Source organism: Macaca thibetana, chromosome 2, assembly GCF_024542745.1.
Source record: "Macaca thibetana thibetana isolate TM-01 chromosome 2, ASM2454274v1, whole genome shotgun sequence".
In the NCBI taxonomy this organism is placed as follows: Eukaryota; Metazoa; Chordata; class Mammalia; order Primates; family Cercopithecidae; genus Macaca; species Macaca thibetana.
Window position 1 is genome coordinate 145,628,677 of NC_065579.1, and position 25,393 is coordinate 145,654,069.

Genomic DNA, 25,393 nt, shown 5'->3' on the forward strand with positions numbered 1-25,393 from the left:
TGCTGACGCTCTTGAGAGTCTGTACACTTGAATTCCAATACCTCCTCATAGCTGAGGCAGGGTGATGGATCTGCCTGCTTGTTTTTCAGTTTATTCTGTATTATGATGAGTGGGCCCCCTCCCTTTTTTTTTTGAGATGGACTGTCGCTCTGTCGCCCAGGCTCGAGTGCAGTGGCGTGATCTTGGCTCACTGCAACCTCCATCTTCCTGGTTCAAGCAATTCCCCTGCCTCAGCCTCCCAAGTAGCTGGAATTACAGGCACACACCACCACGCCCAGCTAATTTTTTTGTATTTTTAGTAGAGATGGGGTTTCACCATGTTGGCCAGACTGGTCTCAAACTCCAGGCCTCAGGCAATCTGCCTGCCTCGACCTCCCAAAGTGGAGATTACTGGGATGAGCCACCGTCCCCGGCCTGATGATTGGGTCCTGTATTACTCCAGCTCTAATATTGAATAATAGGGACTGGAGTAAGTTGTGGAGAACAGCTGTAAGCTGAAACTGGTAAATGATTTCATCTCTTAGAGACTCAGCCAAATTAGAGATAATATATACCATTCTTTGGATTTTTTTTTTTAATTTTATATGCACATGTATATGTATACACCCATATTTATGTGTGTTTGTTTTAAACACTGATAGACATTGTTTCTTAAGGTACTATAAATATGCCATGAAATAGCTATAACCTAGTTTAGCTGTCTCTCTATTGCAGGACAGTTAAGTTCTTTTCAGTACTAAATACAATGCAATGAATGTTTTTCCTAAGGAGAGATTGTAGAATGAGGTTTAAGGCTTAATGAGAATCATCTGGAATGAAAACTTCAAATGTATTTAGGCCATTAGATGATTTAGGCTTAAGGCCTGAATCAGTTGTGAATGTTGTATGAAACTTGTAAATAGTATAATGGAAATGTGTTATTTTTTTCTCCTTAGGAGCGAAGACCCTTTCTGGCCTCAGAATGTACTGAGCTGCCCAAAGCTGAGAAGTGGAGACGACAGGTATGTTCTGGTAAATTTGATTTCAGTAGAAGTAACAAGTCTCTCATTTCTTCTTACTATCTAAATGACTATTAAACCAAAAGTCTTAAGTATTTTTAAATACTAATTTTCAATTATAGTTTTTCTATACTTTCTAACATATTCAAAACTCATTAAAATGTATTACTTTTTTTTAATAGATCATTGGAGAGATCTCTAAAAAAGTGGCTCAGATTCAGAATGGTAAGCAAACCTGTTCCTTTAAAGTGCTTGATTCTCAAATCCACAGTTAGACTTGAGGACTTCAACACTCCTCTCACAATAATCAGTAGAACAAGTATAGTAAATGAGTAAGGACATAGAAGAGCCAATCAATACGATCAGTCAGTTTGATGTAGTTGAAAGTTGTGGAATACTCTACCTCACAACACTGTACCTAACAAAAAAGAATACATGGTTTTTTTGTTTTTTGTGTGTTTTTTTTTTTTTTTTTGAGACAGAGTCTCAGTCTGTCGCCCAGGCTGGAGTGCAGTGGTACGATCTCGGCTCAGTTCAAGCTCCGCCTCCTGGGTTCATGCCATTCTCCTGCCTCAGCCTCCCGAATAGCTGGGACTATAGGCGCCTGCCACCATGCCCGGCTAATTTTTTTGTACTTTTAGTAGAGATAGGGTTTCACTGCTTTAGCCAGGATGGTCTCCATCTCCTGACCTCGTGATTCGCCCGCCTCAGCCTCCCAAAGTGCTGGGATTACAGGCATGAGCCACGACGCCCGGCCTAATACATGGTCTTTTTTAAGAGCACATGGAACGTTCACCAAAATAAAACATATTCTGGGCTGCAGAACAAATGTTAACAAATTTAAAATATTTGAGACCGGGTGCAGTAGCTCAGGCCTATAATCCCAGCACTTTGGGAGGCCAAGGAGGGAGGATCACCTGAGGGCGGGAGTTTGAGACCAGCCTGACCAACATGGAGAACCGCCATCTCTACTGAAAATACAAAATTAGCTGGGTGTGGTGGTGCATGCCTGTAATCCCAGCTACTTGGGAGGCTGAGGCAGAAGAGTCACTTGAACCTGGTGGGTGGAGGTTACAGTGAACCGAGATCACACCATTGCACTCTAGCCTCGGCAACAAGAGTGAAACTCCATCTCAAAAAAAAAAAAAATGAAATTACACAAAGTATTTTCTCTGATTATAACAATAGATTCATATCTGAAAAATTCCTAAATATTTGGAAATTAACACACTTTTAAATAATTCATGTGTCTGAGAGGAAACAGCAAAGAAATTAGAAGATATTTTGAATTTAATTAGAGTGAAAACATAATGTCAAAATTTAGGAGATGAAAAAATTTATGGGATATAGTGCTTAGTTAAAAATGTATAGCACTGGCCTGGTGCAGTGGCTCACGCCTATAATCCCAGCAGTTTGGGAGGCTGAGGTGGGTGGATCACGAGGTCAGGAGATAAAGAGACTATCCTGGCCAACATGGTGAAACCCTGTTTCTACTAAAAATACAAAAATTAGCTGGGTGTGGTGGCATGTGCCTGTAATCCCAGCTACTCTGGAGGCTGAAGCAGGAGAATCGCTTGAATCCAGGAAGCGGAGGTTGTAGTGAGCCAAGATCGTGCCAATGCACTCCAGGAATCCATCTCAAAACAAACAAACAAAAAATATATATATAGCACTGAAATAATGGAAAATTATGGAAGTTTTCAAATCAGTGATCTAACCTTCTACCCTACGAAATTAGAAAAGAAGAGGCCAGGCGCAGTGGCTGAAGCCTGTAATCCCAGCACTTTGGGAGGCCGAGACAGGCGGATCACGAGGTCAGGAGATCGAGACCATCCTGGCTAACACGGTGAAACTCTGTCTTTACTAAAAAATACAAAAAATTAGCCGGGCGTGGTGGTGGGCGCCTATAGTCCCAGCTACTCAAAAAAAAGAAAAGAAGAACAAATTAAACGCAAAGGAAGCAGAAGGAAGGAAATGGTTAAGATAAGAAATCAATTAACATTGAAAACAAGATGAGTAGAGAAAACAGCCCAATAGCTGGTTTTTTGAAAAGATCAATAAAATTGATAAACTTCTAGTCAGACTGACCAAGAAAAAAATACACAAATTAAGAATATTAGGAACCAAATTGGGAATATTACTATAGACTCTAGACATTAAAAGGATAATACGGAAATATTACAGACAATTTTATGCCCATAAATTTGACAACTTAGATGAAATAGGTCAATTCCTTAAATTCCTTATAATTCACAAACTGCCAAAGCTCATTTAAGAGGAGTGGTTCTTTTTTTTTTTTTTGAGACAGAGTCTTGCTCTCTGTCACCCAGGCCGGAGTGCAGTGGCGAATTCTCGGCTCACTGCAACCTCCACCTCCCTGGATTCAAGCAGTTTCTCCAGCCTCAGCCTCCTGAGTAGCTGGGATTACAGGCACCCTCCATCATACCTGGCTAATTTTTGTAATTTTTTAGTAGAGACAGGGTTTCACCATGTTGGACAGGCTGGTCTTAAATTCCTGACCTCAAGTGATCCACCCTCCTCAGCCTTCCAAAGAGCTAGGATTACAGGTGTGAGCCACTGTGCTTGGCCAAGAAGTAGTTCATTTTTTTATTGTTGTTTTGTTTTGAGACGGAGTCTCGCTCTGTTGCCCAGGCTGGAATGCAGTGGCATGATCTTGGCTCACCACAACCTCTGCCTCCTGAGTAGCTGGGATACAGGCACCTGCCACCACGCCCGGCTAATTTTTTGTGTGTTTTTAGTAGAGATGGAGTTTCATCATGTTAGCCAGGGTGGTCTCGATCTCCTGACCTCATGATCCACCTGCCTCAGCCTCCCAAAGTGCTGGGATTACAGGCGTGAGCCACCGCACCTGGCCCTGAAGAAATTTTTGATTGTTACAACTGGAAGGGTGCTACTGGCATATAGTGGGTAGAGGCCAGGGATGTGTTAAGCTTCCTACAAATAATTATCCTAAATAAACCACAGTGTCAATAATTCCACTGTTTAGAGACACAGTTCAAGAAGAAATGGTAAACCTGAGTAGTCCTGTATCTGTTAAAGAAATCAAGGCTGGGCATCGTGGCTCACACCTATAACCGCAGCACTTTGGAAAGCCGAGGTGGGTGGATCACCTGAGGTTAGGAGTTCAAGACCAGGCTGGCCAACATGGTGAAACCCCATCTCTACGAAAAATACAAAAATTAGCCAGGCATGGTGACGTGTGCCTGTAATCCCAGCTACTTGGGAGGCTGTGACAGGAGAATCACTTTAACCCAGGAGACAGAGGTTGCAGTGAGCCAGGATTGGGCCACTGCACTCCAGCCCGGGTAACAGAGTGACAGTCCATCTCAGAAAAAAAAAATAGAAAAAAGATGGAAAGAAATTGAATTCGTTTCTAAATAACTTTCTACAAAGAAAATTCCAGGCCCAGATGGCTTCACTGGTCAGTTCTACTAAATATTTAAGGAAGAAATAATACCAACTCTACATAGTTTCCTCAAGAAAATGGAAGAAGAGGGAACACTTTTTAACTCATTTTATGAATTTTAGTATTAGTATCATTAGAATTCATTTTATGAATATTTATTATCAGTGTTACCCTCATGCTAAAATCAGAAAAAGATATGGGAAATAACTACTGACCACTATTTCCTATGAATATAGACAAAATCTTTAATGAAATACTAGCATATCAAACCTAGCAATGTATAAAAAGGATAATACATCACAACTAAGTAGGATTTATTCTGGAAAACCATAGTTGATTCAACATTCAAAAATAAGTTAATTCACTATGTCATTCTAAAGAAGAAAAACTGTATGATGATCTAAGTAGATGCAGAAAAAGTATTTGACAAAATTAAACATTTATTCATGATAAGAACTCAGCAAACTGGGAATAAAAGGAAGCTTTTTACCTTTGATAAAGCACTTCTTTTTTTTTTTCTTTTTTTTTTTTTTTTTTTTTTCTGAGATGGTGTTTTGCTCTTGTCACCCATGCCGGAGCGCAGTGGTGCAATCTCAGCTCAATGTAACCTCCGCCTCTCAGGTTCAATTGATTCTCCTGCCTCAGCCTCCCGAGTAGCTGGGAATACAGGCGCCAGCCGCCACGCCTAGCTAATTTTCGTATTTTCAGTAGAGACAGGGTTTCACCATGTTGGCAAGGCTGGTCTCGAATTCCCAACCTCAGGTGATCCACCCACCTTGGCCTCCCTAAGTGCTGGGATTATAGGCATGAGCCACCACACCCGGCCCTGCTAAAGTACTTCTAATAAGAAACCCATAGACTAAACTATTTAATGGTGAAGGATTGAATGCTTTCCTCCTAAGATCAGGAATAAGGCAAAGACATCCATTCTCACCACTATATTCAGCATGATGCTGGAAATCCTAGCTAGTGCAGTAAAGTTAGAAAAGGAAATAAAAGGCATAAAGATTAGAAAGTAATAAATTAAAACTGTCTTTATTGTAATGTAGAAAATCCTATATAATTTTCTTTGTTATTTGAGATGGAGTCTCGCTCTGTCACCCAGGCTGGAGTGCAGTGGCGTAGTCTCAGCTCACTGCAACCTCTGCCCCCTGGGTTCAAGCAATTCTCCTGCCTCAGCCTCCTGAGTAGCTGGGCCTACAGGCATGTGCCACAATGCCTGGCTAATTTTTGTATTTTTAGTAGAGACAGCGTTTTGCCATGTTGGCCAGCCTGGTCTCGAACTCCCAACCTCAGGTGATCTGCCTGCCTCTGCCTCTCAAAGTACTGGGATTACAGGCATGAGCCACCATGCCCAGCCTAAAATCCTACATAATTTTGTATGTAGAAAATCCCAAGGAACCTACAGAAAGAATTCTAAAATGGATAAGTGAGTTTATCAAGTTCACAGAAAAGTTCAGTATACAGAATTTTTTTTTTTTTTTTTTTTTTTGAGACGGAGTCTCGCACTGTCACCCAGGCTGGAGTGCAGTGGCCGGATCTCAGCTCACTGCAAGCTCCGCCTCCCGGGTTCACGCCATTCTCCTGCCTCCGCCTCCCGAGTAGCTGGGACTACAGGCGTCCGCCACCTCGGCCGGCTAGTTTTTTGTATTTTTTAGTAGAGACGGGGTTTCACCGTGTTAACCAGGATGGTCTCGATCTCCTGACCTCGTGATCCGCCCGTCTCGGCCTCCCAAAGTGCTGGGATTACAGGCTTGAGCCACCGCGCCCGGCCTCAGAATTTTATATATATATACACACATACACACACACACACACACACACACACACACACATATATAATTTTTTTTTTTTTTGAGACAGAGTCTTGCTCTGTCGCCCACGCTGGAGTGCAGTGGCCCAGTCTCGGCTCACTGCAACCTCTGCCTCCCAGGTTCAAACTATTCTGCCTCAGCCTCTCGAGTAACTGGGACTACAGGCATCCACCACCACACCTGGCTGATTTTTGTATTTTTAGTAGAGACAGGGTTTCACCATGTTGGCTAGGCTGGTCTGGAACTTCTGGGCTCAATTGATCTGCCTGCTTCAGCCTCCCAAAGTGCTGGGATTACAGGTATGAGCCACCATGCTCAGCTTCAAAGTTATATACTAACATTGAATAGCTGGAAATACAACATTTTTTTAAAGTGCTATTTACAAAAGCACCAAAACACAAGAAATAACTTAGGTATAAATCTTTTTAAAAATTATTATTATTATTATTTTGAGATGGAGTCTCGCTGTGTCCCCCAGGCTGGAGTGCAGCTCACTGCAAGCTCTATCTCCCAGGTTCACGCCGTTCTCCTGCTTCAGCCTCTCGAGTAGCTGGGACTATAGGTGCCCGCCACCACGCCCAGCTAATTTTTTGTATTTATAGTAGAGACGAGGTTTCACCGTGTTAGCCAGAATGGTCTGGATCTCCTGACCTTGTGATCCACCTGCCTCGGCCTCCCAAAGTGCTGGGATTACAGGCATGAGCCACTGCACCTGGCCATACTTAGGTATAAATCTAACAAAATACAGTCAGGATCTGTATGCTGAAAACTAGGATGCAATGATTAAAGAAACCAAAGAAGACCTGAATGAATGGAGAAATATACTGTGCTGTCGTATGAGAAGACTTAACACAGTAAAGATGTTGATTCTTTCTGTCTTCAAATATATCACAATCAAAATTCTAACAGGATTTTTTGTTTACATTGATATTCTGTGTCTGAAATTTAATTGGAAAGGCGAACTACAATAGCCAAAACAATTTTGAAAAGGAACAAAATTGGAGCATTCATTCCACCTGATTTCAAGATGTAATAGAAAGCTCCAGCTTCCAGGTAATGTGGTATTGGTGAAAGGATAGGGCACATAGACCAAGGAAACAGAATTAGAAGTCCAGTAGAAGTCCAGAAATAGAGCCGCACATAAATGGTCAGTTGACTTTTTTTTTTTTTTTTTTAATAGAGCCTTTCTCTGTCACCCAGGCTGGAGTCCAGTGGTGCAGTCATAGCTCACTGCAGCATCCACCTCCTGGGCTCAAGTGATCCTTTTGCCTCAACCTCTCATGTAGCTGAGACTGCAGATGCATGCCACCATGCCTGGCTAATTTTTTTCTTTTTTTTTTTTTTTGAGATGGAGTCTTGCTCTGTTGCCCAGGCTGGAGTGCAGTGGCACGATCTCGGCTCACTGCAAGCTCTGCCTCCAGGGTTTAAGCAATTCTCCTGCCTCAGCCTCCCGAGTAGCTGGGACTACAAGTGCATGCCACCATGCATGGCAGATTTTTTTTTTATATATATATATATATATATATATATATATATTTTTTTTTTTTTAGTGGAGACGGGGTTTCACTGTGTTAGCCAGGATGGTCTCCATCTCCTGACCTGATCTGCACACCTTGGCCTCCCAAAGTGCTGGGATTACAGGCGTGAGCTGCTGTTCCTGGCAGGCCTGGCTAATTTTTTTTTTTTTTTTTTTTTTTTTTTTTTTTTGAGATGGAGTTTTGTTCTTGTTGCCCAGGCTGGAGTGCAGTGGCGTGATCTCAGCTCACTGCAACCTCCACCTCCTGGGTTCAAGCGATTCTCCTGCCTCAGCCTCCCAAGTAGCTGGGATTACAGGCACGCATCACCATGCCCAGCTAATTGTTTGTATTTTTAGTAGAGATAGGGTTTCTCCATGTTTGTCAGACTGGTCCCGAACTGCCAACTTCATGTGATCTGCCCGCCTCGGCCTACCAGAGTGCTGGGATTACAGGTGTGAGCCACTGCGCCCAGCCCTGCCTGGCTAATTTTTAAATTTTTTGTAAAGATGGGCTCTTGTTGCCCAGGCTGGACTTGAGCAGTCTTCCCATCTGTGTCTCCCGAAGTGTTGGGATTACAGGCATGAGCCACTATGTCTGACTTGGTCAATTGACTTTTGACAAAGTTATGAAAACAATTCAGTGGAGAAAGGGATGACAAATAACTCTTAAAAATTGATCAATAAGAAAATATAATTTGCGGCAGGGCGTGGTGGCTCACACCTGTAATCCCAGCACTTTGGGAGGCCGAGGCGAGTGGATCACAAGGTCAGGAGATTGAGACCATCCTGGCTAACACGGGGAAACCCCGTCTCTACTGAAAATACAAAAAAAATTAGCCGGACTTGGTGGCAGGCGCCTATAGTCCCAGCTACTCGGGAAGCTGAGGTGGGAAGTGGCGTGATCTCAGGAGGCGGAGCTTGCAGTGAGCAGAGATCGTGCCACTGCACTCCAGCCTAGGTGACAGAGTGAGACTCCATCTCAAAAAAAAAAGAAAAAAATATATAATTTGTTTTAAGAAGTGGGCAAAATTTTGAACAGATACTTTACCAAAGAAAATATGTAGGCTCGGCACGGTGGCTCACGCCTGTAATCCCAACACTTTGGGAGGCCGAGATGGGTGGATCACTTGAGGCCAGGAGTTTGAGACTAGCCTGGCCAAGATGGCAAAACCCTGTCTCTACTAAAACTACAAAAATTAGCTGGGTGTGGTGGCTCACGTCTGTAATACCAACTACTTGGGAGGCTGAGGCATGAGGATAGCTTGAACCTGAGAGGCAGAGGTTGCAGTGAGCTGAGATTGTACCACTGCACTCCAGCCTGGGCAACAGAGCGAGACTGTCTAAAAAAAATATATATATATATAGAGGCAGATGAGCATCTTTTCATGTATTTAACATAATAGTCATAAAGGAAATGCAGATTAAAACAAGATACTACACACTTAATAGAATGACTTAAAGAAATAGTGACAATGCCAAGTGCTGGTGAGTATGTGAAGTAATGAACTCACATGCACTGGTAGTGAGGAGGCAAAATGGAACAGCTACTTTAAAATGGGGTTTGGTGGTTTCTTATAAAGTTAAACATACACTTAACCTGTGATCCAGCAATTCCATTCCTAGATATTTCTCCAAGAGAAATGTAATCCTTTTCTGTTACACAAAAACTCATACATAATGTTTATAGTAGTCCCAAAACTGGAAGCAACCCAAAGGTCCTTCTGGTGAATGGATAAACAAACTGAGGTGTGTCTATACAATAAAATAATACTCAGTAGTAAAAACAAACATATAGACTAGGCACTGTGGCTCATGCCTATAATCCCCAGCACTTTGGGAGACCAAGGTGGGAGGATCGCTTTGAGCCCAGGAGTTGGGGACCAGCCTGGGCAACATAGTAAGGCCTCATCTTTGTAAATGATAATAATAATCAAAGTAAATAAATAAAATTAAAATATATGGATGAATCTCAAAAGCATGCTTTTGAGCATAATGCTGAGTGAAAGAAACAAAACTCAAAATGCTGTATAGTTTATGATCCCATTTATATGATGTTCTGGAAAAGCAAAATTATAGGAACAAAATACATTATGTTTACTAGTGGCCAAAAGTTGGGTAAGGGGAGGGGGTGAATATAGTGGCACATAAGGGAATGTTTTGGGGCGATGGAACTTTTTGTGTCTTAATTGTGGTCATGATTACATGATTATATGCATTTGTGAAAACTCATTATGTACCAAAAAGTAATGTTTTTATATATAGATTTTGGAAAGTCAATGAAAAAACGTAAAACATGTGATTCTTGTTTTCTCCAAGATGTCTTGGCTTTGCTTTGGGAGAGGCTTCTGGAATCCTCTCCGTTTGCTTTGGTTGAGGCCCTCAGATGATTGGGCAGATGATTGGGCTGCTTTGAGTTCTCTGTGTCTTTAGCACTGGAAAGTCTCACCATGGTGGTGGCAGATCTTTTTCTTTCTTAACAGAACAGAACATGGGAGTGGGAGGTTCTAAAATGTATTTTTTTAAAAACTTTTTATTTATTTATTTTTTTTGAGACAGTCTTGCCCTGTCGCCCAGGCTGGAGTGCAGTGGCATGATCTTGGCTCAATGCAACCTCTGTCTTCCAGGCTCAAGCAATTCTTCTGCCTCAAGCTTCCTCAGTAGCTGGGATTACAAGCGTGCACCACCGCTTCCGGCTAATTTTTGTATTTTTAGTAGAAACAAGGACTCCCCATGTTGGCCAAGGCTGGTCTCGAACTCCTGACCTCAAGTGATCTATCCTCCTGTGCCTCCCAGAAGGCTGGGATTACAGGTGTGAGCTACCGCACCCACTTACAGTGTATTCTTTTTACTTGACTTTTTTTTTTGAGTCAAGGTCTCACTCTGTCACCCAGGCTGGAGTACAGTGGTGCTATCACAGCTCACTGCAGTCTCCACCTCCTGGGCTCAAACGATTCTCCCACCTCAGTCTCCCAAGTAGCTGGAACCACAGGCATGTGCCACCACACCCAGTTAATTTTTCGTATTTTTGGTGGAGATGGGATTTCACTATGTTGCCCAGGCTGGCTTGAACTCCTGAGCTCAAGCAGTCCACCTACCTCGGCTTCCCAGAGTGCTGGGATTACAGGCGTGAGCCACTGCACCCGGCCTGTTTGACTTTTTTTTTTTTTTTTTTTTTTGAGGTGGAGTCTTGCTCGTCGCCCAGGCTGGAGTGCAGTGGCACGATCTCGGCTCACTGCAAGCTCCACCTCCCAGGTTCATGCCATTCTCCTGTCTCAGCCTCCCGAGTAGTTGGGACTACAGGCGCCTGCCACCATGCCCTGCTAATTTTTTGTATTTTTAGCAGAGACAGGGTTTCACTGTGTTAGCCAGGATGATCTCGATCTCCTGACCTCGTGATCCACCTGCCTCGGCCTCCCAGAGTGCTGGGATTACAGGCGTGAGCCACCGCGCCCGGCCTGTTTGACTTTTTTTAAAAAATGGACTTTATCCAGCAAAAATTACATGTAATAAAATTCCTCCATTTTTAATGTAGAGTTGGATGAATTACAGCAGATTTTTATACCCATGAAAGCCACCACGTCCACAAGCAGTATCCATCACCCCTAGAAGTCCTCTCATGCCCATCTTCTAGAGCATCAGTCTTAGCTGTAACCCAGGTGTAAGAGCCCTTCTGGACCTGCTGTTGTCATCTAGCATTACCTCATAAAGGCCTTGCTGTATCTACACTGTGTGCAAATTGTCCCTTCCAACAGTTACATGATGTTTCATTTCAACATACTAGGGTTCATTAACCATTTTTCCACCTTCTCTATGGTGTGATGCCCCAGCTGCACCGCAGTGAAATTTGTTGTGCACATCCCTTTCAATTAATCCCTTAGGCTTAATTCTTAGCCCTATAGTCCTTGCCAGAAATTTTTCCCATATAGCAATACATTGCTTTCCTGAAAAGGCTAAACCATCATAGAATGCTGCCAGCCCTGGGTGCCCATCCCAGCCTCATTGTGTCTTTGCTGGCCTTGGTTGCTGTTTCCCCCTCTCTCTTAATAGCTTGTTATTGGCCGGGCGCGGTGGCTCAAGCCTGTAATCCCAGCACTTTGGGAGGCCGAGGCGGGTGGATCACGAGGTCAGGAGATCGAGACTATCCTGGCTAACATGGTGAAACCCCGTCTCTACTAAAAATACAAAAAACTAGCCGGGCGTGGTGGCGGGCGCCTGTAGTCTCAGCTACTTGGGAGGCTGAGGCAGGAGAATGGCGTGAACCCGGGAGGCGGAGCTTGCAGTGAGCCGAGATCATGCCACTGCACTCCAGCCTGGGAGACACAGCGAGACTCCGTCTCAAAAAAAAAAAAAAAGAAAAAAAGAGCTTGTTATTTCAGTAGCTGTATAAATGGAACTGCCGGGTTGTTTCAGGGTAGTTTGTATTTTTTTGGTTGCTAGTGAGGATGAAATTAGTTTCAAGGATTTTTTTTTTCTTACGCTAGTGGAAACTCTTTATAATTCTTGTCCTTTCATTTATTTGGGTTATTTTTCTTATCAATTTAGATGAGTATTTTTATGTAGTGTACCTTTGTAGATGTTGACATTGATTTTAAGGGTATGATATTGAGTGTAAGTGTTGGAGGTGTTGATGATTTTTATGGAATTATATCGTTAACCTTTTTGTTTTCTAGCTGGTTTAGGTGAATTTCGAATTCGTGACCTGAATGATGAAATTAACAAGCTGCTAAGGGAGAAAGGACACTGGGAGGTCCGGATAAAGGAGCTGGGCGGTCCTGATTATGGAGTGAGTACATGGCAGCCCCAGTGGCGGGTTCCATCTAGTTTTCCACCCCCAGCAGTTCCCAGCCCATTCCTGCCATAGTAGTCCCTTGATACAGGAAACCTGTGAACAGGTGGGTAGGATGATGCTGGAAGACTTCACAGCACCTGCATCACAGTAGACAGGGCATCTGTATGCACTAGCCAGAAGGCCTTGTGTAAGCTGCTTCATCTCTGGGCCTTGTGTTTAAAATGACCGTGAGCCTGGGTGCGGTAGCTCACTCCTGTAATCCCAGCACTTTGGGAGGCCGAGGTGGGCAGATCACTTGAGGTCAGGAGTTCAAGACCAGCCTGGCCAATATGGCAAAAGCCCATCTCTTCTAAAAATACAAAAATTAGCTATGTGTGGTGATGCATGCCTGTAATCCCAGCTACTTGGGAGGCTGAGGCAGGAGAATCACTCGAACCTGGAAGACAGAGGTTGCAGTGAGCCAAGATCGCTACTGCACTCCAGCCTGGGCAACAGAGTCAGACTCCTTCCCCCCCCACAAAAAAAAAAGAAAGAAAAGACTATGGTTCTTCGCTGGGTGCAGTGGCTCACGCCTGTAATCCTAGCAGTTTGGGAGGCTGAGTCAGGACGACCACTTGAGCACTGGAGTTTGAGACCAGCCTAGGCAACGTTGTGGGACCCTTAATCTACAAAATATTTAAACATTAGCTAGGCATGGTAGCAGATGCTTATAGTCCCAGAAGGATGAGGTGGGAGGGTCGCTTGAGCCTGGGAGGTGGAGGCTGCAGGGAGCTGTCATCATGCCACTCACCTCAGCCTGGGTGCCAGAGCAAGATGCTGTCTCAAAAAAAAAAAAAAAAGATAAAATGACAATGGTTCCTCCCATTATTTGAGCACCTTAGGAACTGGAGACAGCCATTTGTTGGCTTTGTTATCTGAGAGCCATAGAGACACTCCATTCTGTCCTTTTTTGGACTTCTGTAAGTACAATACTCTAGAAACATAGCTTTCAAACTTTTAAGAACATGGCCCATTGTAAAACACACACAGACACACACACACACAATCACAAGCCAGCACACAACGGTGCTGAAAAAACAGTAGTATGGTATACTTTGATATTTTTTATTCTGTTCTATTTTGGTTTTTAAAAAATTGATGTTTGTGACCTGCTTAACTGATTTCATGACGCACTAATGGGTCTTGGTTTTGAAAACTCCTGCCCCAGAGCCTAATTATTTCACACTTTTGTGATGAGACCTACCTCAGATCACTGGAAACAACAGTATCTAATCAATGGACGATAACATGTTATATAAGAAACACATGCAGTTTTTCTACGTGTTGATCTTTTCACCTTTGAGAAAGTCTTAACACATAACCGTAATTCTCCCCCTAGTACATACAAATGGAGCATTCAGCCTTCCCACTGCAGAAGAGGAAAGACACTCCCATTTCTGAAGCCCCTTTTGTGTCTGGGCACTGCACTAGGAGCCTTCTTTTCTCTTGGATGTCTTGCCTAACTTCTTTTTTTCTTTTCATTTATTTTATTTTTGTTGTTTCTTATTTTTATATGCCAATCTTCTCTGTATCATTCTGATTTTAGTATATGTCCTGCCAGAGTGAGCACTTGCCTGACCTCTTCAGCAGTTGTGTGGTGGAGATTTTATTTTTCCTGTGAGGCTGCTTAAAAGCAGCTCATTAATCCACTTAGAAAAGTGGTCTCAGATGTATGAAAAAATTAATATATGAAATGTTAAGTTCCACCACCTAAATTCAACATAAATGCAATATAAATATATGAAAATTAATATTTTTATATATTTTCTTCCAGAGACTTTTAATACTTAATAATTTTGTTTTTATTTTCCACATATAAAAGTAATATATTATCACTAAGTTCAGAAAAGTACAAAGAAGCAGAACGACACTCAGTCACAATCCCATTACATAAGCGCAGCCACTTGAATATGCTCTTTATCTTTTTTTTTCCTTCTGTTGTTTTTTGTATGAATGTCATAATTGAAACCATACTCACTATATGTCCAATTTTGGTTCTAGGTTTTGTTTTTCTTTTCAAAATGGTAGCTTTGATTATATAAACAAGTACATATTTTCGTGTAGAGAAAGAATATAAATATAAAAATTATAAAATATAAACAATACATATTAGTGTATACATTATAGAAATTCATTAATATTCTCAACTACGTGCTTTATTCTCTAAACTGTATAAGGAATACCCCTTCATGTCAGATAATCATATGATCGATAAGTATATTAAATTGTTTTATTTTATTTTATTTTAGTTTTTTTTTTTTTGAGATGGAGTCTCGCCTTGTCACCCAGGCTGGAGTGCAGTGGCGTGATCTTGGCTCACTGCAACCTCCGCCTCCTGGGTTTAAACAATTCTCATGCCCCAGGCTCCGGAGCAGTTCAGATTACAGGTGTGTGCCACCATACCTGGCTAATTTTTGTATTTTAGTAGAGTTGGGGTTTGACCATGTTGGCCAGGCTGGTCTCGAACTCCTGATCTCTGGTGATCTGCCCATGTTGGTCTCCCAAAGTGCTGGAATTACAGGTGTGAGCCACTGCACCCAGCCTTTTAGTTTTTGAGACAGGATCTTACTCTGTTACCCCAGGCTGGAGTGCAGTGTCACGATCATGGCTCACTTCAGCTTTGACTCCAAGTGCAAGTGATCCTTTTACCTCAGCCTCCCGAGCAGCTGAGATGACAGATGTGTGCCACCATGCTTAGCTAATTTTTTTTTTTTTTTTTTTTTTTTTGACACGGAGTCTTGCTCTGTTACCCAGGCTGGAGTGCAGGGGCGTGATTTCGGCTCACTGCAACCTCCCCCTCCTAGGTTCAAGCGATTCTCATGCCTCAGCCTCCAGAGTAGCTGGGATTACAGGTGCCCACCACCACACCCAGCTAATTTTTGTATTTTTATTAGAGACAGGGTTTCACCATGTTGGCCAGGCTGGTCTCGATCTCCTGATCTCAGGTGATCCACCTGCCTTGGCCTCCCAAAGTGCTGGGATTACAGGCATGAGCCACTGTCCCTGGCCATGCCCAGCTAATTTTTAAATTTTTTTGTAGAAATGGTGTCCCATTATATTGCCCAGGCTGGTCTCAAGCTCCTGGAGTTAGTCATCCTGCCTCAGCCTCCGAAAGTGCTGGGATTACAGGCGTGAGCCGCTGTGCTCAACCAAATTGTATAATTTTTAAAAATGTTTTTTAACTCAACATTGCAGAAATATACAGAACTTTTATATACCCTTTTTACAGATTTACCAGTATTTAACATTTTACTTGTGTTTGCTTTATTTTCTTTATGTACCTTGAGATTTATTTTTTGTGAAGCATTTGAAAGGTAGGTTAAAATACATCATGCTTCTTTACTCTTTAATATATGTGTATTTCCTAAGAAGAAGAATATTCTCTTATATAACCATGGTAGAGCTATCAAGTTTAAGAAATTTAACCTGGCTACAATAATTGAATCCATGTGGCATTTCATCAATTTTCCCAGTAATGTCCTTGGTAGCATTTCCCCTGCAGTACAGGACCTGGTCCAGGGTCACATACTACATGTAGTTGTCAAATCGTCTTTTTTTTTTTTTTTGAGGCAGAGTCTCACTCTGTCGTCCAGGCTGCAGTGCAGTGGTGCGTGATCTCAGCTCACTGCAACCTCCGCCTCCCAGGTTCAAGTGATTCTTGTGCTCCAGCCTCCCAAGGAGCTGAGATTACAGATGTGCACCACCACACCTTGCTAATTTTTGTATTTTTAGTAGAGATGGGGTTTTACCATGTTGGCCAGGCTGGTTTTGAACTCCTGACCTCAGGTAATCTGCCCGCCTTGGTGTCCCAAAGTGCAGGGATTACAGATGTGAGCCACCATACCCAGCAAATCATCAGTTTTAATAGATATAGTTGTATCTTCTGGATGTATTTCATTTGTTTTCTACTGATTGTCATATAGGTTGTTGGTAATCTTTTTAAAGGTTTTGTCACTTAACATCGTGTTTTGTATTTTTATTTATTTTTATTTTATTTTATTTTATTTTTTTGAGACAGAGTCTCGCTGTGTCACCCAGGCTGGAGTGCAGTGGCGCAATCTCGGCTCACTGCAAGCTCTGCCTCCTGGGTTCATACCATTCTCCTGCCTCAGCCTCCTGAGTAGCTGGGACCACAAGCACCCGCCACCATGCCCGGCTAATTTTTTGTATTTATAGTAGAGATGGGGTTTCCCCGTGTTAGCCAGGATGGTCTCGATCTCCTGACCTTGTGATCCACCTGCCTCAGCCTCCCAAAGTGCTAGGATTACAGGCATGAGCCACCGCGCCTGGCCTATTTTTATTTAGTTTTTTTGAGACAGGGTCTTGCTCTGTCACCCAGGCTGGAATGCAGTGGCACGATAGACATATGTCACCATGCCTGGCTAGTTTTTGCATTTTTTTGTAGAGACAAGGTTTCACCATGTTGCCCAGGCTGGTTGTGAACTCCTGGCCTCAAGTGATCTTCCCGCCTCGGTCTCCCAGAGTGCTGGGATTACAGGTGTGAGCCACCGTACCCAGCCCATAAGTGTTTTTTATTTATTTATTTATTTTATATTTGAGACAGAGTCTCTCTCTGTCACCTAGGCTGGAGTGCAGTGGCATGATCTTGGCTCACTGCAATCTCCACCTCCCAGGTTCAAGCAATTCTTCCTGCCCTAGCCTCCTGAGTAGCTGGGATTACAGGGATGTATCACCACACCTAGCTAATTTTTGTCTAGTAGAGACAGGGTTTTGCCATGTTGCCCAGGCTGGTCTTGAACTCCTAAGCTGAAGTGATCCGCCTACCTTGGCCTCCCAAAGTGCTAGGATTACAGGTGTGAGCCACTACATCCGGCTATTATCTTAAAATATATTTGCAAACATGGAAATAGTGGGTTTAAAGATAAGATTCGCCAGACGCAGTGGCCTATGCCTGTAATCCCAGCACTTTGGGAGGCCGAGGCAGGCGGATCGCTAGGTCAGGAGATCGAGACCATCCTGGCCAACATGGTGAAACCCCATCTCTACTAAAAATACAAAAATTAGCCAGGCGTGGTGGCATGCACCTGTAATCCCAGCTACTCAGGAGGCTGAGACAGGCAAATCACTTGAACCTGGGAGGCGGAGGTTGCAGCGAGATTGTGCTACTGCACTCCAGCCTGGGCAACAGAGCGAGAGTCCACCTCAAATAAGTAAATGGGCAACAGAGCGAGACTCCACCTCAAATAAATAATAACTAACTAACAGATCCATTTTCTCTTTTTTCTTCCCAATAAGAAAGTTGGTCCTAAAATGCTGGATCATGAAGGAAAAGAAGTCCCAGGAAACCGAGGTTACAAGTACTTTGGAGCTGCAAAAGATTTGCCTGGTGTTAGAGAGCTGTTTGAAAAAGAACGTAAGTAACTAAGTTTATGACAGTTTTAGCCTTTCGTTGGTAATAATCATAGGAGTAGATATGCTATATGCTAACTGCTCTTACTTTTTTTTTCTTAGTTGCATAACAGCCTTATAATGTAGGAATTATTGTTCCCAGATTTCAACTGAGAATTCTTAAGAAATGGGATGGAATCATAGGCCCATGACATACAACTGGGGCTGGAAAGTGCACCCAGGATTGGCTGGTGCAGGTTTCTGCCTTTGGCAGGTGCTAATCTGTCAGTCTGGACAAGGAGTTTCCTTATTTGAAGTTTCCCAGAACGATTGGGGCAGGTTCTGAAGTTCATTGAATCCGGTTCATGTTTCAGTTACTTATTAGTTGAAAAAATGATAACCAATGAACAAATAAAATCTTGGGCCAAACCCTAACATGTAAAAATGGAAAAAAGCGAGACCGGGCGCTGTGGCTCATGCCTATAATCCCAGCACTTTGGGAGGCCGAGGTGGGCAGATCACCTGAGGTAGGGAGTTTGAGACCAGCCTGGCCAACATGGTGAAACCCTGTCTCTACTAAACTTACAAAATTAGCTGGGCATGGTGGTGCATGCCTGTAATCCCAGCTGCTCAGGAGGCTCAGACAGGAGAATCGCTTGAATCTGGGGAGTGGAGGTTGCGGTGAGCCGAGATCACAAAATTGCACTGCAGCCTGGACAACAAGAGTGAAAGTCCATCTCAAAAAAAAAAAAAAAGGAGAAAAGTGGAGCTGCTTTGTGTGAATCCAGTAGGGCACCTCCACGTCTCCTCCTTCTTTCAGCCAAACCTCCAGAATATAATTTGAAACTGTTAGTCTGGAGTTTTAGTCTGTTTTAATTTTGTGTTTTAGAAAGGTAGTCAGCACTTCATAGGAAAAAGTATGAGAGGCAGAGAAGAATGATGCTAGTATTCTCACCATTATTAGCGTTTTGTTGTGTCTCTTTTTAGTTGATTTTTCTATTTTTTTTTAATATAGTTCTACTTTTATTAAACCCTGCTTATTTTAAAATTCGTTATTCCAAAACTAGTTTTGTATAGGTCGCTGCCACCACTTAAAAATAATTCAGAGTTTAAATATTGTGCCATTAATTATGAAGCAATGTATTTTTTATTGCAGAGAAGTTATAGCCAGGTACAGTGGCTCATGGTTGTAATCCCAGCACTTTGGGAGGCCAAGGCGGGAGAATCACAAGGTCGGGAGTTCCAGACCAGCCTGGCCAACGTGGTGAAACCCTGTCTCTACTAAAAATACAAAAAACAAAATTAGCTGGGCATAGTGGCAGGCACCTGTAATCCCAGCTACTCAGGAGGCTGAGGCAGGAGAATCGCTTGAACCTGGGAGGTGGAGGTTGCAGTGAGCCGAGATTGTGCCACTGCACTCCAGCCTGGGCAGCAAAGCAAGACTCCATCTTAAACCAAAAAAGTAAGTTGTAAAATACAGAAAATCAGAAAAAGACCACTCACATTTTCACACCTCATATGTAATGATTGTTAATACATTAGGACATTGTTCCCTCCAGTTTCTTTCTATTTGTTTATTTTTATTTGTTTATTTTTTTGGTGAGACGGAGTCTTGCTCTGTTGCACAGACTGGAGTGTAGTGGTGCGATCTTGGCTCACTGCAACCTCTGCCTCCCGGGTTTGTGGCCCAATCTCGGTTCACTGCAAGCTCTGCCTCCCAGGTTCACGCCATTCTCTTGCCTCAGCCTCCCGACTACAGGCGTCTGACACCATGCCCAGCTTTTTTTTTTCTTTTTCTTTTTCTTTTTTTGTACTTTTAGTAGAGACGGGGTTTCACCGTGTTAGCCAGGATGGTCTCGATTTCCTGACCTCGTGATCCGCTCGCCTTGGCCTCCCAAAGTGCTGGGATTACAGGCGTGAGCCACCGTGCCTGGTACTAATTTGTATTTTTAGTAGAGACAAGATTTCACTATGTTGGCCAGGGTGGTCTCGAGCTCTTTTTTTTTTTTTTTTTTTTTTTTTTTTTTGAGATGGAGTCTTGCTCTGTTATCCAGGTTGGAGTGCAGTGACGCGATCTCACATCACTGCTGCAAGCTCCACTTCCCAGGTTCACACCATTCTCCTGCGTCAGCCTCCCGAGTAGCTGGGACTACAGGTGCCCGCCACCACACCTGGCAAAGTTTTTGTATTTTTTAGTAGAGACGGGCTTTCACCATGTTAGCCAAGATGGTCTCGATCTCCTGACCTAGTGATCCACCCGCCTCAGCCTCCCAAAGTGCTGGGATTATAGGCGTGAACCACTGCTTCCAGCCGGTCTTGAACTCTGATGTTGTGATCTGCCCACCTCAGCCTCTGTCTCGTGCTCCCAAAGCGCTGGGATTATAGGAGTGAGCCACCTCACCTGGCTGTTCCTTCCAGTTTCTAAAGGATTATACTGGGGCGGCTCCTACTTTGTGATTATGCTCTATATGTTAGGTTTTTTGCATTTACATTTTTCTACATATATTTTTGCTTATTCCAGTCATAGATTTTTGGATTTTTAAATTTATTTTTCCTTTTTTGTCATCTCTTTAAAAGATTTTTGTTTTAGAAAGAAAATGCTTAAGTCAATTTTACCGGTTATAATTCAAATAGTACAGATAGAGTTAAAGTCCTCTTACCTCTACCCTCATCCCGGTGCCCCTCCTAGAGGTAACTGATAATCATTATTATCATTTGGTATGTTCCTTTCCGGCCTTAAGAAAAAAAATTTTTTTTAGGCCAGAAAGGAACATACCAAATGATAATAATGATGGTGGCTTACACCTGTAATCCCAGCACTTTGGGAGGCCAAGGAGGGTGGATCACATGAGGTCAGGAGTTCAAGACCAGCCTGACCAACATGGTGAAACCGCATCTCTACTGAAAATACAAAATCAGGCCGGGCGTGGTGGCTACGCCTGTAATCCCAGCACTTTGGGAGGCCGAGGTGGGCAGATCACAAGGTGAGGAGATCAAGACCATCCCGGCTAACACAGTGAAACCCCGTCTCTGCTAAAAAAAAATACGAAAAATTAGCTGGTTATGGTGGCAGGCTCCTGTAATCCCAGCTATTCGGGAGGCTGAGGCAGGAGAATGGCGTGAACCCAGGAGGTGGAGCTTGCAGTGAACTGAGATCACGCCATTGCACGACTCTGTCTTTAAAGAAAAGAAGAAAATACAAAATTAGCCAGGCATGGTGGTGCATGCCTGTAATCCCAGCTACTTGGGAGGCTGAGGCAGGAGAATTGCTTGAACCCGGGAGGCAGAGGTTGCAGTGAGCCGAGATTGCACAACTGCACTCCAGCCTGGGCGACAGAGCAAGACTCTGTCTCAAAGACAGGACCTTGTTCTGTCACCCAGGCTGTGGAACAAGTGGTGCAATCATAGCTCATTGCAGCCTTGAACTCCAGGGCTCAAGGCATCCTTCTGCCTCAGCCTCTTGAGTAGCTAGGAGTACAGGCATGTATCACCACCCCTGACATTTTTAAAAATTTCTGTAGAGATGGGAGTCTCACTATGTTGTCTAGTAATTCTTGAACTTCTTGCCTCGAGCAGGCCTCCTGCCTCGGGCTCCCAAAGCATTGGGATTACAAGCATGAACCCCTGCACTCAGCCTTCTTCTAGTCCCGTTTCCAGGCAGTTACATGCTTATTTCATCAGTATAAGTGACAGATGACTTAACCCCAAGGAAATCCCAGGATAGTTTGCCTTCAGGCATGGCTGAATGTAGCTCACATTTCTTTGTGTTGCAGTTTTGACTTCCACTGTGTAAACTTCTTTCTCTGCCTGGCTTTCCACTTGTGGCAGTCATCTGTCATTGACTTAGGTCTTGTTCTCTCAGCAACAGATTTTTCTCCCAAGCAGCTCAAGCAAAATTCCCAGACTGAGTGTAGTTGGTTTTGATTGGATTATAATGCCATCATCCATATACCAGCCCCTGTGGCCAGGAGGAATGCAGTACTCTGAGCCAGCCAGGCTTCAACCTGCACTATCTCCTGGCTCCAGCCAGCATGATGACCACCACTTACATGACGTGGCCCAAGAGTGGCAGAGGGGTGGGCAGAGTTGCTGTTACCAACAGTGGGGTGATAGATAGAGGCCTGCCAAATGACAGTGGCTCTTTCATAACTGTTGTGTTGTGATAGCCATTAGTATCCTCCCACAAATGTACTTAGAACTCTGTTAGTGGATGTGAAGGATTAAAGAGTATCATGGTATGGATTAACCATACCTAACAATTCCTCCATTGCAGACCTTTACTTTCCAGTTTTTTTTTTTCTTTCTTTTTTTTTTTTTTTTTTTTTGAGATGGACTCTCACTCTGTTGCCCTGGCTAGAGTGCAGTGGTGCGATCTCGACTCACTGCCAGCTCTGCTTCCTGGGTTGAAGTGTTTCTCCTACCTCAGCCTCCTCAGTAGCTTGGGATTATAGGCGCCTGGCAACACGCCTGGCTAATTTTTGTATTTTTAATAGAGATAGGGTTTTGCCATGTTGGCCAGTCTGGTCTTGAACTCCTGACCTCAGGTGATCTACCTGCCTTGGCCTCCCAAAATGCTGGGATTACAGGCATGAGCCACTGTGCCTGGCCAGCTTTTATTCTTTGACTAATCTGGTTGGTTGTCATTTTCTTTTTCATTTTCAATAATTACTTGGCCGGGCGCAGTGGCTCACACCTATAATCTTAGCACTTTGGGAAGCCTAAGCAGGCAGATCACCTGAGGTCAGGAGTTTGAGACTTGCCTGGCCAACAAGTGAAATCCATCTCTCCTAAAAATACAAAAATTAGCTGGGTGTGGTGGTGGGTGCCTGTAATCCCAGCTACTCGGGAGGCTGAGACAGGAGAATCACTTGAACCTGGAGGCAGAGGTTGTAGTGAGCCGAGATCATGCCATTGCACTCCAGCCTGGACAACAAGAGTGAAATTCCATTACAAAAAAAAAAAAAGAATTACTTGAATATTCTGGCTAATAGTCCTAGTCTGGAAGTATCTTCTTTAGGGCTTTCTCATCTATCTTTTTTGTTCGTTTATAGTTTCTTTTGTCTTTTTTATTTACTTATGTTTCTTGTCATGCTTTTTCATTAAACATTATGACAGTTCCTGTGTTACTAAAATACTTTGTGAATTAGCATTACAGGGGCTGCAGGATATCCCATCCCATACATATTCTGCAATTTACAATCCTAGGTTATTTCCAAGTTTTCTCTCTTACATAAATAATAATGTGATGCATATTTCTGTCCATGAAGCTTTTTGCTATCTTATGTTTGCACTGCAACCAGCCTGGATTTCTTTTTTTTTCCTCCTTTTTTTTTTTTTTTTTTTTTTTTTGAGACGGAATCTGGCTCTATCGCCCAGGCTGGAGTGCAATGGCACGGTCTTGGCTCACGGCAACCTCCGCCTCCTGGGTTCAAGTGATTCTGCTGCCTCAGCCTCTGGAGTAGCTGGGATTAAAGGGGCCCACCACCATGCCTGACTGATTTTTGTATTTTTAGTAGAGATGGGGTTTCACCATGTTGGCCACGCTGGTCTCGAACTGCTGACCTCATGATTCTCTCGCCTCGGCCTCCCAAAGTGCTGGGATTACAGGCATGAGCCACCGCGCCGAGCTTGGTTTTGTTTTTTAATTAGGTAGGTTGCTTTTAAATGGACTAATGGGTTCAAGTACTGAATTTAAAAAGGGCTCTACCGCTTAAATAATCCCATGAATAATATAGAAAAGTGCCTATCCATGGTATTTTCTTTTTTTGTGATGGAGTCTTGCTTTGTTGTCCAGGCTAGAGTGCAGTGGTGTGACCTCGGCTCACTGCAAACTCTGCCTCCCGGGTTCAAGCGATTCTCCTGCCCCAGCCTGAGCAGCTGGGATTACAGGTGCGCACCACCATGCCTGGTGAATTTTTGTATTTTTAGTAGAGACGAGGTTTCACCATGTTGGTCAGGCTGGTCTCGAACTCCTGACCTCGTGAGCCACCTGCCTCGGCCTCCCAAAGTGCTGGGATTATAGGCGCGAGCCACCACGCCTACGCAGTATTTTCATGAACATACGTGCCACGTGGCTGTGTAGCGTTGCATCAGGAGACAGCTTTGCTGGAGTGTGATTGTGACTTGGAAACTCAGCTCTGTTTCTGTTTCTTATAGCTCTTCCTCCTCCCAGAAAGACACGTGCTGAGCTCATGAAGGCAATCGATTTTGAGTACTATGGTTACCTAGATGAAGATGATGGTGTTATTGTGCCTTTGGAACAGGAATATGAAAAGAAACGTAGGTCTCTGGGCATTTTATTTTAGAATAGATGGCATCTGTTTTCTGTTGTCTCCTTTGAAAACAGGATTTTCAATAGTGCTCTATGCCAGAAGGGAGTTTTCTTTGTTGCTAATGGTCTTCAGGTGTGATGGTCTGTTAATTCCCTGATCCCTATGAGGCAGTCAAGGCTGTGTGGGCCAGAGATAAAGGTTGGGGAAGCCATGAGAGCCAAGTCTGACCAGTCCCTGTCTGCTAGGAGGTCACCATCTGGATTCGTGCTAATACCAGTGCCCATGTGACACATCAAGCCAGGACTTTGGAAGCAAGTGGTCTGGAGCTGGAGCTGATTTCTAGCATGCTCTGCCCCTGCCTTCTCTGTTTTCATGTGGACATGTTGGGAAGCCACTCAGGTTGTGGAACTGGGGAGGATTTGGGAATGTTCCCTAAAAATCTGCTTTGAAGTGACTGAAAGCCAGAGCTGTTGTAGGACTACTATGCCTCACATCCATTTCCACTCATGGGGGCAGAATGAAGGGCGTCCCTTTCTAGAGGGGATGTCTAGACTTTCCCTGCATAGTGTTGGCCTTTCCCTGCATAGTGTTGAAAGCTCATTTAGAGACTGAAATAAATAGCACCTACCCTCTCTTGTGTTCAGTCAGAGCCGAGTTAGTGGAAAAGTGGAAAGCAGAGAGAGAGGCTCGGCTGGCAAGAGGAGAAAAGGAAGAGGAGGAGGAAGAGGAGGAAGAGATCAACATCTATGCAGTCACCGAGGAGGAGGTATTGGGATTGGTCACCTCTGGCACTCACTGCCATCTGCTCCAAGCCATGAAGTATGGCAGGGAGGAAGCTTGGCTCCAAAACATAGAGTCAGGGTTCACAGCCCAGCTTGCTCGCCTGCAGGATGGCTGTGAAAACACTCGTGAGATTACAGGAGGGTTTCAGGAGGCAGCAGCCATGAGAGTGCCCTGCTGGCCATGCTTTACACAAGGGCTTCCTTCCTTCCTTCTTAGAGACAGGCCCTCCTGCATACCCGGGAATTAGATTGATAAACACAGAGGAAGCCATGAGCTTTAGCCCATGACCTCATCACTTCTGTTCACGTGGCAGTGCCAGTCGCTCTTCTGTAGTCTAACACCCCCATCTTTTTTATTTTTTTTGAGACGGAGTCTTGCTCTGTCACCCAGGCTGGAGTGCAGTGGC

General features: G+C 43.7%; 3 protein-coding genes across 3 annotated transcripts in view; 2 read left to right on the forward strand and 1 right to left on the reverse strand.

Annotated features, from left to right (window-relative positions):
• The window catches only part of MBD4 (methyl-CpG binding domain 4, DNA glycosylase), a 332,365-nt gene extending 308,299 nt beyond the window's left edge, over positions 1 to 24,066 (forward strand). The window contains exon 8 of the transcript XR_007723593.1: positions 20,040 to 24,066. The gene's annotated coding sequence lies outside the window, so the exon portion shown is untranslated. The remainder of the gene's footprint in view (positions 1 to 20,039) is intronic.
• The window catches only part of ISY1 (ISY1 splicing factor homolog), a 285,043-nt gene that overhangs the window by 255,863 nt on the left and 3,787 nt on the right, over positions 1 to 25,393 (forward strand). Inside the window, exons 5-10 of the mRNA XM_050781805.1 lie at positions 936 to 1,001; positions 1,181 to 1,223; positions 12,426 to 12,538; positions 17,840 to 17,957; positions 24,089 to 24,211; positions 24,849 to 24,970. Of these exons, the coding sequence (XP_050637762.1) occupies positions 936 to 1,001; positions 1,181 to 1,223; positions 12,426 to 12,538; positions 17,840 to 17,957; positions 24,089 to 24,211; positions 24,849 to 24,970 (585 nt within the window). The remainder of the gene's footprint in view (positions 1 to 935; positions 1,002 to 1,180; positions 1,224 to 12,425; positions 12,539 to 17,839; positions 17,958 to 24,088; positions 24,212 to 24,848; positions 24,971 to 25,393) is intronic.
• Positions 1 to 25,393, reverse strand: part of COPG1 (COPI coat complex subunit gamma 1) — a 583,372-nt gene that overhangs the window by 135,097 nt on the left and 422,882 nt on the right. The window lies entirely within an intron of this gene.